The sequence below is a fragment of the Maylandia zebra genome, linkage group LG11 (assembly GCF_041146795.1).
Source record: "Maylandia zebra isolate NMK-2024a linkage group LG11, Mzebra_GT3a, whole genome shotgun sequence".
NCBI lineage: Eukaryota > Metazoa > Chordata > Actinopteri > Cichliformes > Cichlidae > Maylandia > Maylandia zebra.
The window spans coordinates 32,061,581-32,080,948 of NC_135177.1; the positions used below are offsets into that span (position 1 = coordinate 32,061,581).

At 39.4% G+C, this 19,368-nt stretch overlaps 2 protein-coding genes across 4 annotated transcripts in view; one reads left to right on the forward strand and one right to left on the reverse strand.

Annotated features, from left to right (window-relative positions):
* Positions 1-1,214: 1,214 nt before the first annotated feature.
* On the forward strand, positions 1,215-4,955 carry LOC105941118 (uncharacterized). Its single transcript, XM_012921559.4, has 6 exons — positions 1,215-1,307; positions 1,493-1,560; positions 2,043-2,340; positions 2,438-2,592; positions 3,768-4,047; positions 4,361-4,955. Exons 2-6 carry the CDS (start codon positions 1,497-1,499, stop codon positions 4,509-4,511), a joined length of 948 nt encoding a protein of 315 aa, XP_012777013.3. The 5' UTR covers positions 1,215-1,307; positions 1,493-1,496; the 3' UTR covers positions 4,512-4,955.
* A 48-nt stretch (positions 4,956-5,003) lies between these two features.
* Positions 5,004-19,368, reverse strand: part of dpy19l1l (dpy-19-like 1, like (H. sapiens)) — a 28,932-nt gene continuing 14,567 nt past the window's right edge. For all 3 annotated transcript variants that reach the window (XM_076890209.1, XM_004560173.4, XM_004560174.5), the window contains 12 exons: positions 17,470-17,556; positions 17,189-17,248; positions 16,700-16,780; positions 16,278-16,379; positions 15,328-15,399; positions 14,092-14,171; positions 13,879-13,903; positions 11,664-11,783; positions 11,377-11,551; positions 10,117-10,216; positions 9,754-9,879; positions 5,004-8,195 (listed from right to left, as the gene is read on the reverse strand). In XM_076890209.1, coding sequence (XP_076746324.1) covers positions 8,024-8,195; positions 9,754-9,879; positions 10,117-10,216; positions 11,377-11,551; positions 11,664-11,783; positions 13,879-13,903; positions 14,092-14,171; positions 15,328-15,399; positions 16,278-16,379; positions 16,700-16,780; positions 17,189-17,248; positions 17,470-17,556 — 1,200 coding nt within the window. In that variant the 3' untranslated portion in view covers positions 5,004-8,023. The remainder of the gene's footprint in view (positions 8,196-9,753; positions 9,880-10,116; positions 10,217-11,376; positions 11,552-11,663; positions 11,784-13,878; positions 13,904-14,091; positions 14,172-15,327; positions 15,400-16,277; positions 16,380-16,699; positions 16,781-17,188; positions 17,249-17,469; positions 17,557-19,368) is intronic.

Genomic DNA, 19,368 nt, shown 5'->3' on the forward strand with positions numbered 1-19,368 from the left:
TTTTATTTTTAAAGTTATAGTTATTGAGAGCATCGTTACAGTCCATTCATGTGGTGACACTAAACTGTGTAATACTTACCCAAGCAGAGAGTGAGGTAACGACATGCAAATATTTTGATAGGCCTTCATGTTGACTCAACTGTTAAGTACAAAGTTCAGTAATCAACAAAATGCTGACTTTTTGAATTATATGGAAAACCAAAAAAACATAACCTGTAGATAAAGGTGTAACTACAACATCACAATGACAACTGGAAATATTGTTACAGTGTACAACACAACTAATATCGGTCTTTTGATGATGTGTTTAAATTGTGGAAGACAAAAGAGATGTAAAAAGATAAAAGACTTAACGCAGTAATTTCCAGTCAAATAGCACTGTGAGACCTGAATGTGCATTAATGCTCTGTAACATGTTTGCAAGACTATCATTTGATATGACTGGAGGGTGTTGATGACTAATGTGACTTAAAATCCCCCTCCAGAGATTTGACTGCAAGTCGACTCCTTGATCTCAATGAAGAAGTTGTTTGTTCCACAGATGACCATTTACTAGTCATTGGTTCTGACCAAGAATAAATCATTTTCTGTTACTTCTGCCAGGATGCTTGTTTTCCTTTTTTTTCCAGCAGGTGATCTAGCAGATTTTTAGTGTCTTTCCTCACGGTCCCTCTTCTTTTTTTCAACTTCTCTTGTCTACATCTTTCACTTTCCTATCCCTCGGTCATGTCTCTTCCAATTGTAATAACTTAAAAGTAAAAAATAAATTAGTAATAAAGTTCAATAAAGTGGAGCAGTATGGCAAAACCGTAATGATCCACTCGGGAAAACAAAGTCAAATAGTAATATTAAACACGAAAATCAAATCAAATCAAATCAAATCAAATCACTTTTTATTGTCACATCACATGTGCAGGCACACTGGCACAGCACATGCGAGTGAAATTCTTGTGTGCGAGCCCCACAAGCAACAGAGATGTGCAAACACAACAACACAAACGAGCAAAATACAAGAATGGCCAACCTGAAACTAATAAATATATGTACAATATATAATAGTGTATGCATTTCTGGATGTGTATACTAAATATTTTCCTACGTGTGTGTGTGTATACACAAAGTGCATTATATAAACATTGTCAAAACATTTCAAGGTGTCCAAAGGTGATAAGTGGTGGGAGTAAACTCTGTAATGTAATGTGATTGGATAGTGTCCATGCTGAATATGGTATTTAAAGTAAATAGTAATGATAAGCTTTGCCTTGCCTGAGAGTTGACTCTTTTTTGATTACGTGAACAAATTCAGGGTAAGAATTAACATTTTTATTTCAGTCATCTTACATTTTTCAACAATTCACTGTATTAAGGAACTTTTTGACAGATTTGCACTTGACTGTGCATGTATTCAGTTTTTGTACTCCAGTACCTGCACATTGGGAAAAACCTAAATTACCTAACCTAAATCTTTTTTTATCTTCTTTGTATCAACCAGAATTATGAGCTTCAGTAGAGCATCTCTTTTGCTCCTCTTTGTGCAGATGTCCTCAGTCTTCACTTACCGTAAGTACGATGTACAAATACCAGCACATTAGGATCAATTATAAAAGATCACTAGATGCAGTAGTATTATTTTTAACTGTAAAACAAATGTGAATGTACATAAAAATGGCATGCTGATCCAATCATAGTAGAATTAAAAAAATAAAAGTGGACATCCTAACTGTATAAAAAAAAGATCACCAAAGTTAATGACATGTATTGATTGTGCAAATTTCATGGCGTTCCATCCAATACGTGTTAAGTCAAATCTGTAAAAAAACAACAACAAAATATTAACCTCTTGAAGATGATGCCCAAAAGCTAAGCAATAACCAAAATGAACTGATCGAGAAAGTCATGTGTGTTGTTACTACTTGGAACCCTAAAGGCTCAACTTTCATGTCAAGCTAATGATCGTAGATTGAACACACAGGTTTTTGGATGATATCAATTCCTCCAAAGGAAAAACAAAGCTGATGAAAATATGTTTATATCTTTTACAGAAAATGTGGCTTTACGTGGAAAAGCCACGCAGTCACGTCTAATCAACCCGGGAGAGTGGGATGGATTTGCAGCAGCGGGTAATGCTATCGATGGAAACCGTAAATCTCGCTTTAATTATGGATCATGCAGTCACACTGCAACAGAGGCAAACCCCTGGTGGAGAGTAGACTTGCTGGAGTCCTATATAATCACCTCCATGATCATCACCAATCGAGAAGACTGTTGCGAAGAAAGGATCAATGGAGCAGAGATTCATATTGGCAACAAGTTACAAGACAATGGCGCTGCAAACCCACGGTGAGTCACTGATAATTTCCAGTGTACTCAGTATTTATCTGAAACTTTTCTGTATAATAGAAAGACTTGAGACTACAGGCTTCTTCCTCTCTTTTAGGGTTGCTATAATTTCTTCAATTCCTGCAGGGAGCTCACACACCATAACTTTCAGTAATCGTGTGGAGGGACGTTATGTCACTGTGCTTTTACCAGGTTCAAACAGAATTCTTACACTCTGTGAAGTGGAGGTTTATGGGTATCATGCCCCAACTGGTAAGAAATTAAACAACACCCTTTTCTTTCTCACCATACTTTTTTTGTATGTCTCTACCAGCTTTGCACATCTAGAGACTGAAATTCTTGCCCATTCTTCTTCAGCAGTTTTCAGATCTTTCCACAGATTCTCGATTGGATTTAGATCTGGACTTTGACTGGGCCATTCTAACACATGAATGTTTTGTTTTAAACCACTCCATTGTTGCCCTGGCTTTATGTTTTGGGTCGTTGTCCTGCTGGAAGGTGAACCTCCGCCCCAGTCTCAAGTCTTTTGCAGACTCCAAGAGGTTTTCTTCCAAGATTGCCCTGTATTTGGCTCCATCCATCTTCTCATCAACTCTGACCAGCTTCCCTGTCCCTGCTGAAGAGAAGCACCCCCAGAACTTTGTGCAGTGCACGACTAATAGTTGTCCTATGGACAGATTCCCCCACCTGAGCTGTAGATCTCTGCAGCTCGTCTACAGTCACCATGGGCCTCTTGGCTGCATTTCTGATCAGCGCTCTCCTTGTTCGGCCTGTGAGTTTAGGTGGATGGCCTTGTCTTGGTAGGTTTACAGTTGTGCCATACTCCTTCCATTTCTGAATGATTGCTTGAACAGTGCTCCGTGGGATGTTCAAGGCTTGGGAAATCTTTTTGTAGCCTAAGCCTGCTTTAAATTTCTCAATAACTTTATCCCTGACCTGTCTGGTGTGTTCTTTGGACTTCATGGTGTTGTTGCTCCCAATATTCTCTTAGACAACCTCTGAGGCCGTCACAGAGCAGCTGTATTTGTACTGACATTAGATTACACACAGGTGCACTCTATTTAGTCATTAGCACTCATCAGGCAAAGTCTATGGGCAGCAAAATGTGGGAAAGTTCAAGGGGGCCGAGTACTTTTGCAAGCCACTATAGTCACTGCTGAACTGTACTCTGGAAAACTGAGGAAGCGAGCAGCTCTCTTCCAGGAAGATGCCAAAAAGTGTAACCATTAAACTGTTGAGAAAAATTTTAAAAAACAAGTACGGCACAGTTTTTAAAATTTCAGTTGGCTCCACAAACCCCCCCCAAAAAAAAACAAAAGTTGTGAGAGCTTGTTTAAAGGTCTCTGCGTTGATCATCTCATCCATTCAAGTAAACTGTCTTGATGTGTCTGTGATGAGAACATAAATCCCTCAACCTTATTTTGCAGGAGAGAACCTTGCACTCCAAGGAAAAGCCACACAGTCATCAGTGCAGACCTTAGGGCTTGCATATAACGCCATAGATGGAAATCGTAACAGCAACCCAGAAAAAGGATCCTGCACTCAGACAAGCTATGACAACATCCCCTGGTGGCGACTTGACCTGCGCAAAACACACAAAGTGTTTTCTGTTAAGATAGTCAACTCTGATTCTGACCCAGAACGACTCAACAGGGCTGAGATTCGCATTGGAGACTCTCTTGACAACAATGGAAACAGCAATCCCAGGTACTTTACAGAATAAAAACTGAAAGCATTATAATTTAGCATAATTTAAAGCATTATCAAATTGGACCTCAGTTGGGATTTTTGTCTTTTACAGTCTTGATGGCAGCAGCAGTACATTAATCAATACACTCTGTGACTCCAACCATTAAGCAAAAACATTAATAGATTAAACTTGCCAGCTTTCTCCTTCATGGTCAGCTCCTTGTGCAGCTCTAAGTGAAATCTGAAGAACCCAGCGTTATTCAAAACCATTACATCAGAGACATGGTGAAAGTATCCAGGTTAATCAAGTGATTTCTGCTTCCTTTGCCAGGTGTGCTGTGATCACAAGTATCCCTGCAGGCGGCATTCAAGAGTTCCAATGCAACGGGATGGATGGCCGCTACGTTAACGTTGTCATCCCAGGAAGAGAGGAATATCTGAGTCTGTGCGAAGTGGAGGTTTATGGTTCTGTCCTGGATTAGGTGGAAAAATTATTTCACTTACGGAATTTTAACAAATCAAAAGAAATCCATCACTCTATGACAACTGGGGTAGGCCATCATAGGCAGGGGACACAGTGCCAATTTATCAGAATAGAATCAGAAGGCTAATAAAGAGAGACCTGTATTCCAATCTGAGCATCACACACTGACTTTGTGTAAACAACAGCTAAAGAACAGTTAGCTAAAGGCAGTTACTCACGAGACATTCAGCCTCACCATTACAACCAAACAGGTGTTGTGATCAGGTCAGTGGGCGAGTTTCTCCCAATGCTGTCAGGACATATTTGATGCGACTCTTGAATGTCTACAAAGGCAGTGCAGAGCGCAAAGAAAGCATGACGAATACAGCCAACAAAAAAATAAATGGAAAATACACCAGATTCAAATAAATCAATAAACAATCTTTTTAAAAATTCAAATAAATGCTTGATTTGTGCTTTTCACATCTACATTTAAGACAAAGCAATGGTGCTCACTCCAAATATTTTATTTTTTAAATACAGAAAATATAGACAAATAGAAAAAACATCAGAAACACAACGAGGCCAGAGAGTGGAATAAAGTGATTTTGTCAAAGTGTCTGGGAAAGTGTGACAATGGCACAGTTGCTTAAAACCGGGCACTTGCAAGCTCGCTTGTACACCATTAAAATCTTCAGACATTAATTCGCCACATTTATTCACATCACAGAAACGACTTTTTCCCCAACCGTGAAGATAACAGTTTTCAACAAAAAAAAAAATCTTATCTTATTCCTGATTCCAAAGTCAGGTAAATTATTCACCCCAAGACACATCTTTAATCTGTCAAGAAAACAAACAAAATCAGCTTTTTTTATATAAACTAAAACAATCATTGATACATTTTTATAAATGACTGGAGGAAATATCTTATGAAGAAAAGTGGCAATAGAAAAAACACCTGAGTGGTGACGGTTGAGTTACTCCTGTTGGTGAAGGTGGTTCACTCCTCTCACAGGAATAGTTTTACATTTTTAAAAGAGCCACACTCACCACATGTCTGTATACCAAATATTAAGCTATAGCCAACAAGTTTGTGTCTCACCTTAGCACAAGGACTGGGAGGAAAAACAAGCAAACAAACGAAACTTGAACATGGAATTGTGATTTTGTAGGAAAACATTTTCATCACACCACCTAAGAGCAGCACAGTGTGATAAACAGCTGTTTCTGCAGGTCGTGCACCACGGCGAGTTGTGGTGCTGCAGGGTGTAAAACACAAGTGTACGAAAGTGTATTGTGCCGGTTTTTATTGTCATTTTAATATTAATTACACATCAGTAAAGAAGCTCAGAGATTCATAGATTATACAGAGGGATACAAGTCTGAAAAGATTAAAAAACTCCTTTACCAGGAGTCATGGCACTTATGAATCTTAACAGGCATAAAACTGACTTCAAGGGTTTATTGAATCTGATTATTATTAAGACAAATAAACCAACCAAATCTCTGAAATAGGGAAAACTGCAGCATTACAGGCAAATCCATGTTTACCCAAATTAAAATATTTCAACTTTGATGAGAAATTTGCTTTGCAATGTAAAAATCCCACGAGAATGGTCTCTGAGGTTCGTTCCTGACACCACAGACAATCAGAAATGCAGGACAAGCTTCACTGTTTGTAGGCGGCTGAAGCTGAACGGTTAAACTCTGTACAGATGTATTTTGAGGGAATGAGCAAAATCTTAGTTCTTTATTGTAAATTGTGAAAATATTAATGTAACTTGAGCCATCAGCTGTTGATCAAGCCATCGACTTTTAGACGTGAAGATTCAGGTTTATTTAAACAAGTAATTCATGGCCTAGGTGGTTTTTAGAAAGCTGACCTTGAGTTCGAAGTCACTGGGATTCAAACTCGTCTGAGATTTTTAGCAGACAGACCTACAATATGAATTGAGTGTCATGTTCCCAAGATTCACCTCTGAGCTTGACTTTGAGACCAAGGTCACCAAACTTCTTCCCTAAAAGGGATTCAGAGTTTTCATTTCAGATTTTTAATAAATGCACCTATGCCATCAATTTGAAAATCAATTGGACTTCCATCTGGAGTCATCCTGTTACAAGATTTTCAGAAAACCTGACCTCTGACCTTGACGACGAGGTCGCCCGCAGTTGTTAGTAGACGCACTTATGGTATCAATTTCAAAATCCTACGTCACCTCGTTTTCAAGTTATCACACTATGACCTGTTATGTTTTTTTCCTATAACTCTCTAAAGGAGCCAGTTAAGCTCTTTTCCCCATTTTCCAGTCCTTTTGCCAAAATAAGCCAAGCTGATCCGCTTCTGGCTATAGCTACATATTTATTAAACAGACATGACAGGGGCATTGTTATTCTCAAGTAATGGCATAAATCAAATGAGGCATGTTTTTAATGTGGTCCGACAAAGGAACCGGCGACTGCTACCATTACCATAAAATTTACTGCTACGAATAACTGATTGGCTGTCACATAAAAATGAATTTTTCATATGCTACAGTACCCTGAATATGCAGCTTTGATAATAAAACTTCCTTTGGCAACAAACAATAATTCAAGAAGCACAAAGAACATTTTAAAGGCCATCAGCAGTTTACAAAACAACGTAGTCAGTATTTACAAAACAATCAAAGAAATCGATGTTTTCGTTACCTTCTCGGACATAAAAATTATACAATAAACTAACTATTACTGAAGCAACAACAAAAGCTCTGCTCCCAATTAAGCTAAAATGTTTTTTGAGTGAATTCAGTTCACATAGACATCAATGTTATGTACATTTTAAAACACAAGAACATTATTTTCTTCCTAGACTCCCAAAAGCCTCAAAACACTGTTTGCTTGAAAATAAAATGTTTCAACACTTTTAAAGTTGCATAAAAACGGTGACACCAATAAATTATAAAAATAGTGTACTACTGAAAAATCGTTTCATACATCAACACTGTGCATAACAATAGAAGAAGTCAGCTTTTGCCAGGTTTGCAGAGGGTATTGCTTCACAGTATGTGGACATCACTGATTGGTCTTGCCAGACAAAAGTTTACTTCTGAAGTGAAAGTCAAAATCGGGTCTACACAGTAAGAAAAACACTATACAAATGTAAGTAGAGCATCCCTTAAAATAAGGAATATATGTAACAAGACCAATGCCAGGAAGCTAAATGGAGAGCTACAACCACCACCGCCTGGCTTTCATATAATGAACATCACTAGTGACAACAACGCAGCAATAGCTAGTCTGGAAAGAGACTTTGAGTTAAAAATACTGAGAGCTGTGATGCCACCAAGAGGTTTTAGACTCATGGCATACTTGTTTGTTATGTCCAACCTGTTTTTGAGCCACCGTTTGGTGAATCAGAATAACAAAAGAAATGTGGAACCGGGGTTTTCGGGAAGTAAAAAGCAGCAACGGCAGTGAGTGACCAAAAAATGCACGACAAAGAAGTGACGCAAAGAACAGTTTGGTGTTGAGCCAGTGTGTCCAGCGATGTTATCTGAGATCTTTGGTGGCTTTGGGGACTTTGAGAACTTTGTAAATGTCATTGGAAAAGACTGTGGTAAAGTGGGGTCGAGAGTTCCTGGAAATATGGGTGCAGAGGGGGGTTTTACCAACATTTTGGGGGTCCTCAATATCCCAGATCTCTGGCATGCTGCACCCAGGTCTGATGGAGAGGAAGAATGAGAAAGATAAACAAGAATTAAATAAGATAAAAGGCAATGTTAAAGGTTTCAGGGATACCATTTTGCTGACCCACATCCACCCATCTACATTAAAGGGACGGCTGTGGAGCGTGTGAGCAGCTTCAAGTTCCTGGGAGTCCACATCTCCGAGGATCTCATCTGGACGACCAACTGCTCCAAGCTGGACAAGAAGGCTCACCAGCGCCTCTTCTTCCTGAGGACTCGGAGGAAGAACCACCTGTCCTCAGACATCCTGGTGAACCTCTATCGCTGCACCATCGAGAGCATCCTGACCACCTGTATAACAGTCTGGTACGGGAACTGCTCTGCTTTGGGCCGGAAGGCGTTGCAGAGGGTCGTGAAAACTGCCCAGCGCATCACCGGAGCACCATAAATGACATCTACAGGAAGCGGTGTCTGAAAAGGGCTGGGAAAATCATCAAAGACTCCAGTCACTCAGCACATGGACTCTTCACCCTACTGCCCTCTGGGAGGTGCTACAGCCTCCGGACTAAGACCACCAGGTACCGGAACAGCTTCTTCCCCACAGCTGTCAGACTCCTGAACTCACATTAAACTCACGGACTGAACATACACACACCCACAACCACCTACACACACACACACAATGGACAAAAACAAACAAATGGACAACTGTACCCTCATACACACAATAATAACATGGACTGAACCAACACTCACAACCACTAGAACTTTATACAGCCTCTGTAGAAATTATCCACATATTTCACTTATCTTAACTGCACTACTGTATAATTCTGTATAAACAATCATTCTGTACAATACAATAATTATAGTTCTACAACTGTTTACAACTGTTTATAACTTGCATAGTTCATATTTCTGTATAGTTTCCATATTTATATCCTGTTCATAGCCTATACATACTTATAGTTATTGCATATTCATAACATACCTTCATACCGTGTACATTGTAACATACCTATAACAGACCCATTTCTGTAATATATCTATATTATTGCTAATATATATTTGAAATATATCTATATCATGGCTAAAGCACTTCTGGATGGATGCAAACTGCATTTCGTTGCCTTGTACTTGTGACATGTGCAATGACAAAGTTGAATTCGATTCCATTTTGTTTGTCTTTTTAATTAATCCCTTTTTGAAAATATTCTTCAAATTTTTATTGTGTTGTGTTAACAGTGGTCAAAACAGATTTAACAGCAAACTTAATGGTTGCACTGTTTGCCTAAAAGGAGTAAAAGTTGTCCAGCAGGGTAGTGGTCCCCAAACTCTTTTGCGCCACGGACCGGTTTAATGTCAGACAATATTTTTACGGACTGGCCTTTAAGGTATCGCGGATAAATACAACAAAATAAAATGATACAACCAACACAAAAACTGGCATTTTGTAAATATAATAATAAACACAAATTGACTGTTTAATCGTGCAACTTCATTAGCAGCGTGGACTGCTGCAGTAGGGGGGTCGACTTAAGCTTGTCTACTGTGCACACGACAGTGAAAGGAGCAGCGGTGCTGTTGCAGTACCTGGTTCGCCTGGTGCACCACGAATCCTCAAGGATGAAAAACTCTACTCCCAGCTTCATGAGGTTCCTCTTAACGGTTTCTCCAGACATGCGGCTGTACATGGAGTAGACCAGCTTGGTTCTCTCTCTGTGAGAATCAACAATGTTATAAAGTGTGATAAAGCAGTGGGATGAGAACAAAAAGGTAATAAAGGACCTGTATTTTTGATGTGGGGAAAAATTGACCCAACATTTTTGCTTCCAGAATTAAGTTAATGAAGTGAAAAGTAGCACAATCATCATTTGAAGAATAGCTATAAAAGATTTAAAATGACCAATTTAATGCTAGATTGGAGATTGAAGAAGAGCTGTAGATTCCTCTGACCTCAGCCCAGCATCTTCGTAGTGAGGGTGGTTGACAATAGGCCGACCAGTGGAAAGCTTTACGCTGGCCATGGTGGGCATCGCTCCAGCAAACACAGCATCTGCAATCAAAGCAAAAACCAAATAAAAAGAAAACAAACCAAAAGCAGAGCATCAAACAGGAAAGTTTTCATTCATTAGATTATATACAGTACTTCATAATTTATAACAATAGAATATACCGTAATTGTCGGGCTATAAGCCGCTACTTTTTGCACAAGCTTTGAACCCTGCGGCTTTTAGTCAGGTGCGGCTTTTCTATGATTGTCCGTGATTTTTGTGATATCGTAAGACGATTTGTTTTGTTTGTTCCGCTGTTGTACGGCACTACGTTGCCTGGCGGAAGGATCGGGGTTCAAGAGTGGTATGTTAGTCACATGTCCGTCCGCCAGGCAACGTAGTGCCGTACGAAGTAGCGCGAAAAACAAACTTCAAAGTAGCGCTACGCGTTCAGCGGGAGGCGTGGATGATGAGCGGCGATAAACTTGCGAAAAGCAAGTTATGCCCAACTCCACCGGTGGAATCTGACAGCGTGGAAAAGTGTGAAAACATCCACGATCACCAACGGATTTTGAAGGGCTGGACTGCTGCATGATGGAGAGGAGGACTCCGACACTGACAATGAGGATTTCTTTGGTTTTGAAAGTGACAACGAAGGAGAGAAGCGGAGAGTGGATGACGAAGCCATCCTGAGCCTGTTTGTATCCGACACTGGAGGAGAGGACTTTGGTGGTTTTAGTGCGCAGGAAGAAGAGAAAGATGGTGGTGAATGACTGACTTTTCTTCTTGTTAAAGCCGTGTCACTGCACCTGAGCCTAAAAGGTAGTCCGAATCTATTTTTCTGGTGTGCTGTAGGTTACTGTTATGTACTACATGTGCAAATATGTACCCATAACTTGTTTTTCAAAATATTAATAAAAGGGGTGTGTCTCCAAACAGCCATCTCTTTCCTGACAATTCCCTTTGTGCATATTCTCTTACATATGATAAGTCAACATTGAAACACCTGCGGCTTTTAGTCAGGTGCGGCTAATGTATGTACAAAACAGGATTTTCCCCTGATTTTAGCTTGTGCAGCTAATATTCAGGTGCGCTTTGTAGTCCGGGAAATACGGTACTTTAAAATTTTATGCTGCAATCAGGGCGAGCTGCTTATTAATCTTAATACTTGTTTAATACTATTGTTTGCTCGGTAGCGATGAAATCAGGCAAGGTCACTCACTAGGACGGGTGTTTTCCTGGATCCAGTCCAGCAGCTCCTCCTGGGGCAGGTTGCTGAACTCTCCAATGATCGCCCACTGGGCCTGCAGATTGGTCATTCCCTGTATGGCCATGATGGCCAATACAGCAAAAACCACAGTGTGCTGCTTAAACTTCTCCCCAATCCAGCCAAAGAGCTGAAGGGACAGAACATACTCATTATATTTAAGTAAAGAGGAGACTTTGTAAGTAAAACAATATTGAAAGCAGTTTTTTTGTTTTGCTTTTGTGCATCACTGAGAGACAGACCTGTCTGGAGCAGATCAATGACGCCATGATGCACATGTGTGGCGTCAGGAAGAGCTTCAGGCGCATAATGAGGATGGCCAGGACAGCAAAAGCCACCAGCTGCAGACTGTGGTACACCATCTACAGAGAAACAGGTTCACACACAGATCGAATCAAAACGGACACACAGAAAATTAAACAAATCCACAATCATCTACCAGAAACTCTTCTGTAGCCGAGTGTTTCACAAAATCTGTTTGACTCATAAAACACAACTTGACTGACATTGCTATATAAATTCATATTTCATAGTATTTTTCATTGCTGCCTTAATGACTACTTATCACAAAGTGCTTTTCACACTGATTAAAGGGCAGAGTGTATATTTGAACATAGACCTGATTTTCTTTACTGTCAGGTTCTGCTAAAATATTTGATCAAGTTGTCAAATGATTGAAATTTAAATATATTGTAAGTAATTTAAGAAGCAAAAATTGAGCCATTGTGGCTCAAGAGGGACAGCTGGTTGTCTAGCAACCGCAGTTGTGCTGCTGGACAAGATGCTGAACCCCAGACTGCCCAAACTCATTGAATCGCACCACATGAAAGAGTGCAAGTGGCTTTCAGTAAGAAGCACTTTGACTCCTTAGAGTGGAAAAATTCTATATGTAGATACCAGTTCAAAAAGCTCAATGTTTCATCTGTGGATACAAGCCTACAGTGTGTCCACCTTTGAGGTGTAACAAATATATAGATGGTCTGTTTTTAAATGTATTGCTCAGACAAAAAAATAAATAAATGAATCACTGTAATAAAACACAGAGTCCGTTACGTTTAGAGATATCAATCAGTTCACTTAGGAAGCAGAATCTATTGTGAACCCATTTTACATCCTGAGGCGCAAATCAAAGTAAAAACAGGAGCACTGGAGAGACAACAGCAAAGCCGCCACAGAAAGAGAACGGCTTTTCAGGTGGTAACTACAGGCCATTACTGTCTCTCAGTATCTGTTACTATCCTTCTTACAGTTGGGAGCATAAAAGAGAACCTGCAGCCCAATCAGGTTGCAAAGGTAGTGTGCTATGTCTGCCAACATAGTCTCCAGAGTGTGGAGGAGATGGCCGTTACACGAGGAGAGCTAGTCAGGGCTTTGGAAGGGCATCAACCAAACAGTGGGACCGTATCAACTTTTTTGTGCTCTACATTATGACCTATATTAGGTTACGTGTGTGCATGTTTCTGACCAACGTTTGAAAAACAGACTTTATGAGGGTGGGGTGAGGTCGTGGGGTCTTTTTGTGAGATCTATGTTGATAAACCAGCATTTGCCTGATAAGACCAGAACTGGCAGGTATGCCAATGGCACAAATGACATTGGCATACCTGTCAAGGATGGCAAATGTTACGATGCCTGCAAAATCATCTTTGAACACAAAAATGTAACTATTAAAAAAAGTATTAACAAAACCACTATATTTTATTTGAATTTAAATTCAGTATTTAGTCTATAATGGTGTGTCTTAATGCTCGCCTTCCTGTTGCTCTCTGTTTTAAATGACAATTAGCCAACTGAGAACTCTGGATTCAATGCCACAGATGGAAAAGTCACAGATGACAGCTGTGCTGTTTACGGACATAAAGTGCAGACGCATTTCAGTAATGTTAGTGTCGCTCATTTGATGTAGGATTGGATTAAGCAATCAAATTTATTTGATCTAAATTTGTGATGCACATACTGCAAACTAAAAAAAACAAACAGTGGAAGTTGTCATTAACTACAATCAGAAACAGCACTGCGATCTGCTCCTTAGCTGTGATCTCTTCAGTACATTTTAACCTGTATTTTCCTGCGCAGTGAGAAAGTGTTCCTCTCTGAGCATTTATAGACCATCAGAGCCATTATATAGGCAAGCTTTAGAAACTGAACATCTGAACATTTTACTGCCCAGAGAGAGATATTACAGAAAATGACATGAAGCAGCTGGGAGAAAGCAGACAAAAGGCAGTAGAGTGGGATTTCATAGCAGAAGGGAAAAATGCCTTTGATTTCCTGGTAATGAGAAAAGGGATCAAAATCACTCTGGGGCATAGAAACTGAGCAGACTTCACTGCACGGGAGAATATAATCATATAAAACAGGTTTAGGAAAAGGGAACACGTGGAGGTGTGGTCAAGATAATTTTTATATCTGCATATATTTAACAAAAAAAATAAATGAAGTAAGTATTTTTCTCACCTCTCCTTTTGCAGCTATTTCAGACCTGCAACACAAAACAGAAATATGTGAAGCCAGCTGCCCACTCAAAACAAAAATCAAGCCATTATTTTACTTTTAAAGGTAAGACACTGCATTATTTTAGAGCATTTTATTTTCCCAGTTAAACACAGTTTCTGTTTGATCAACAGAATGCATCAAGTCCTTGAAATCACCCTAGAGAGGAAGCCTCACCCTGCAGCTTCGTCAGCGTCCTCAGTCTTGGCCAACGTCTTCTCCCCGTGCCTCAGGCACCGGACTATATCCTGGATGGTCTGAAAAAGACAAATACTTCGAAGGATATTTCTTCTCATGTTTAAATGTTCTGCATATCATGCTTTGTCAAACTGATTCATGTGTTCTTAGCTTAGCGTGGGCAGGGTATAATGAGATTAAATCATATAAATAGGACTTCCTCAAATATTTTTCCTCTGATGTTTCCCATCTACAAATGTTAGCGTGACCAGAATCGGGGGGAAATCTTTTCATCCTTCCCTTCCTTAAAGGCTTAAATATAAAAATGTATATCAGTTCCTGACAAGTCCAAATAAAACAACTGTAGTTTACTGAAACGGAAACAATAACACCTGAATTTAAAAAAGCTTCTTAGTCTACACAAGAATGGAAGGAAATCTACGTGAACTAACAAGAGCAGACAGCAGCTTTGTCTTTCAGCTGCTGTGAAGCAGAAGCTCACGGCTCAATAAGTGATTTGATCTTTATGTCTGACTGCCTGCTGTTCTGAAAGGTGAGATCGTAGCTTTCATGCTGCAGACACTTTCTGACAGTCATGCTGCATAATTTCTTCTTCACAGAAGAGTTTGAGATTTTTAAAAAAACAAAAGATTTCTTATACACATGACTGTTTGGGCTTTCTTGCTTTTTCTGCCAACATTTCCTCACCTCAAGCTTAAAAATATAAAGTATCTAAGCTCATGAGCCAGTATGTGTGATCTTCTCTGGAGTTTTTTTCAGTGAAGGAACCTTTTCTCTCATATGAACCATGGTGTGGTGACGATGTTCACTTGTACCTTTAGTGTCAGTCTGACACCATGATATTTATACAGCCATAAACTGCATATTAATGCTGCTTTCATAAGATTTCAGCAAAATCATCCAGTCTTCCAGACATTCAACAGCTGAATGTGAGAATGTGGACTTATGAAGTCAAATGCTAGCTGTTTGAGCAATTTCGATGGTTCAATATGCAGGAATGTACTGTAAACTGTAGCATAGGCGATACAGGAACAAAAAGAGCGGTGACTAAGACAGATCTTGCTAATTTTCATCCATTTTCCCACAGACCAAGAGAAACCCATAACTGTTCTGAGCAAGGCTTCCCAATACACCTCACCTGATACCGTCTGCTGCTTTCAAAACAAATGTTTATCCTTTTCATAGGGATGGTTTTATGCCTACAAGAGGACTTACCCTGCCAGCAATGAGAGCAACCACCAGCACATTGATGGGCAGCAGCAACGTTTTAAGGTAACGCACAGGAGTCTGAGGCAGAGAAGAAGACAATTCAATTCAACTCAGTTTTATTTTTATAGAGCCAAATCACAACAACAGCCGCCTCAAGACCCTTTATATTGTTAGGTATATCCTACAATAATACTTTCAGAGACAGAGGACAACTATCACATCTGAGCATTGTAGTATATCTAAGCTGAAATAATTTCAAGGAGGTGGCTGGCAAGTGAGAGACTAATGCACAGCAAATTACTACTAAAATACAAACATGGTTATAAAAATAAATAACAGTTTGGGAAATTCTTAATTGAGCACTGCAATAATTAACTGCAAATGCTTAAAGGCCAAAATATTATGAATCATGATATGTTGCAATTCTATATATAATAAACAGATTACAATAAAACTGCAAAGTGCTAATTAAATAAAATGAATCTTAAAGCATTAAGAAAGTATATGACTACACTGATTACAGCTGCTTCACTGCATTTTGCTTGAGCCAGCCTGTTCCAAAAGCATGCACCGTTTCCTCTGCAGTGCTGAGAAACCACACACAAAACCAGGCGACTGTCTAGCCCATAACTCAGCCCAAAATGAGCTGCCAGGTTTTGCTGTCAGATTTTGTTTCTTGTCAAATTCAGAGCACAGTTCTGGTTTCTTCCACACTCAGCCCTGCTGTAAGACAATCCAGCAGCTCTGATACAAAGGAGCAGGCCTTTAACAGCATTTCTGACATCTTCACAGCACTGACATTTTAAAAAGTGAGACCTGGCAAGATTTTCCTCAAAAAACTGCCTGAGACTAGGATTTTATCAGGGAAGGCTTCAGCTCAGAATCACAGTGATCACTCGTCATCCTTTAGTGGCAGGGAGACAAATTTTTAGCTCTGACAAAGGAACAGAATTTACCTCCAACTCCATGAAGTCAAATTCAGCAGCACATGTATACATCAGAGTGTGAAAGTCCTTGTAGCTCGTGAACTTAGACTTGATTAATCCACTGATGTGAGCCTAGAAAACATACATTTTTGAATAAAACTTTAATCCACCCTGTGAAAAAATTATTCTTAAATTTTGCATATTTAATTCCGTTCTTAATAATTCAATTTGACATTTTCTGATAGTGAATATCAAACATGGCTCAAGTGCTCCATATGGCTAGTCCATTTACATTTATATTAACTGAGCTACTATATCAGCCCACTTATGAGGTCATTTTTGGTTCATCTACTTAATATCTACACAATGACCTAAAAATGTTCATTTCCATTATTAATGTTGAGTCAAGAAAAAGGGTTTGATTTTACAGACGGGGAGTTAGAGTTACTTACATCATCAGAGGCACCCAAGACTGTGGATAGCAGGAATTTAAGCAGAACTGTTGAGCCGACCCAAGCCAGGCCCTGCATGACCTGTACAGAAAAATAAAACCCACATCGACATTGGTGGATTGACATGTTCAAATACATACATAAGATTCAGACAGGCGATGTATGGTGGTGAAGAACAAAGCAGTCAAACCATGAGGCTGACTGGACAACTACATAAACAAAAGCATGCTTACTCTTTGAGATGTTAGCTTCAAATATTTTAGCACAGCAGGGATACCCGACTGTCTGAGAACACTCTATTCTGTTAGATCAACATTATGTGATCTCTCTCTCTCTCTACACACTTGTTTTTGGGATATTCATGCAACCATTTTCTCGTTTTATTTTTCCTTCTCAAAAGTGTGTGAATGTTGTAAGAATGACACAATTACTGTAAAGTGGAAACATGTAGTTGTGCAGTAAAGCATAGATAATAAAACTCTTTAGTACCCAGATGACAATGCCTTGTCTGAAGACTTGAGCAAATCGCTCCCTCATTGCAATGATTACCTAAAAAAATAAAACAACAAATCTTAAGTGAAAAGCAAGTGGAATAACTCCACTCCAAAGGAAAAAAATTCAATGCAGTTACTGTTACACATGTGTTACAACTGTGTACTCTTACAAATATGCTGAAATTTAAATCCACCTGCATCACTGATCGGAGTAAACAGGACTGACTTGAATCAATCAATGATTAAACATTCGTAATACAGGAGCCTCCAACTCACCCAGATTGACACTAGTGAAGAGGCGTAGAAGGATGTAAGGAGCATGGAGTTACCAAACATCAGGACAAAGCAGACGCCGAGTGTGATCTGCATAAAGAGGACAAAGAGAAAGCATCATTCCTCACATGAACGTGGTATTCAAACCACTGAGGGCCGTTTAGTGCAGCCCCGTCCTATTTGGTGCAGCATGATGTGCATGACCCGTGTGTGCAATTAAACAATGCTGAACATCCGAGCTTGGCAGGTAGTGCTGAAGTTTAGCCAGTATTTCTAATGCTGCCATAAAAACACTTAGTCCCATGTTTACTGCCAACAGCAAAAAACGTTTCTGTAGCAGGAAGATCGTCAGGGATACAGCGTATTAATAGTCTGCATGCCACTGTTGATGTTGGCGTTTGTATGTTTTTTTTTTTAAAAACCAACACTTTTATTATGTAAACATGCATTAATGTATTAAAACATAAATATACTGCCACAACTAAAATACAATCCTATTCAATGACCTGTTTATAATGTTGACAGTGATGACAAACCAGCGGCTTCAGCAGCTGCTGTAATTATTATGAAAAAATGTTGTAGATACTTATTAGAAAAATTATACCGATTATGAAGCCGCTGCAATGCTTTACAGATTGTAAAAAGACTTTGGCATTTTATATATAAAAAGGTTTATTTTTCTGCTTCTGTGATGAGTCTAAACTCAGAGTATTGGAAACGTAAACGGTACTGCCAGATGAACCTCGGTGGTGACAGTCAAAATGTTACCAGTTATTCAGGCACTGAACAGATATTTTTACTGAAACATCATTATTATTATCGTCATATTGATGAATGTTTGCTCTAGAAAATGTCAAAGTGCTTTTCGACTGATCAAAATTGCTTTGATTGCTTAGTACCGTACATAGATTCAGGTTCTCATAATGCTAATCAACACTGAAAATTTAGAGCTTTTCCTTTTCTCTCTCTTACAGTACTCAGTCTCTGCCTTTGTGTTAGCTCAATGAAGAATGAGAGCGGTTCATTGCTCACATACTGAGCTGACTTCTTGCTTAAGAGCAAGACCCCAGATTGCAAAGCCATCCTGTGTATAAGGTTTTCCGCTCAGTGGCTTTTTGAGGGGGGAAAAAAGTCAATTAAGCATCTGGGAAGATTTTTACTTTGCAAAGTCACTAAAATGGCAACAAAAACGTGGGATGAAGCATGATGGATGCTGTAGGAGAGAGAAATGTCTTACATATTTCCACATAAAAAAGCAGCTTAAAAACCTAGAAACCAAATGATATCCGAATAATCAAATGCTGAAGTGCTGCCATTCAGACAGGAAGTATTTCTGGTATTTTTATAACAGTAGCTCACATATTTTGAGGCTTTGTATGCAATTAGAAACATCCTATTGGCATATGAGTGAACACATGTGTACGCTCTGTAACTAATGACAGTTTTCAGGCTCATTAACACGAGCTGGAGGTCACAGAGGACATCGACTCCTGGTTGTGTCTATTCTTTTCATGAACACACACACACAGTCATCACTCCCAAACTCTCTAAATTATGCAGAGCCATATGCCTTCCTCTGACACAAATCTCCAGCATCTTACCACAAAGGCCCTTCTCCTTATCAGTGGCGCACACAGGCCCTGGCTAACAGCTTGGCATGCTGAGAGGATTAAGGGTAAAGAATGTGGAAAAGAGGGACAAGCGTCCAAAATACTACACCCACAAAGAAAAATATCTTTACACGTTTCCAAACAAATACAGATATCCTTTTGTCCTTGGTGGTGTGAAATAACTTGCCCACACAACCCTCGTCTTTTAGGCACTCATGTATGCACAGTGGTATCCTTAAAGCTTTTTCAAGGACAAAGTCTCTGCTGACTTTGTCCAACCAGCTCATGTGAA

Coding starts and splice junctions, on each gene's coding strand:
- LOC105941118 (XM_012921559.4), top strand. CDS start 1,497: ATGAGCTTCAGTAGAGCATCTCTTTTGCTCCTCTTTGTGCAGATGTCC. Junction 2,341..2,437: donor AATGGCGCTGCAAACCCACG/GTGAGTCACTGA, acceptor CCTCTCTTTTAG/GGTTGCTATAATTTCTTCAA. Junction 4,048..4,360: donor AATGGAAACAGCAATCCCAG/GTACTTTACAGA, acceptor TTCCTTTGCCAG/GTGTGCTGTGATCACAAGTA.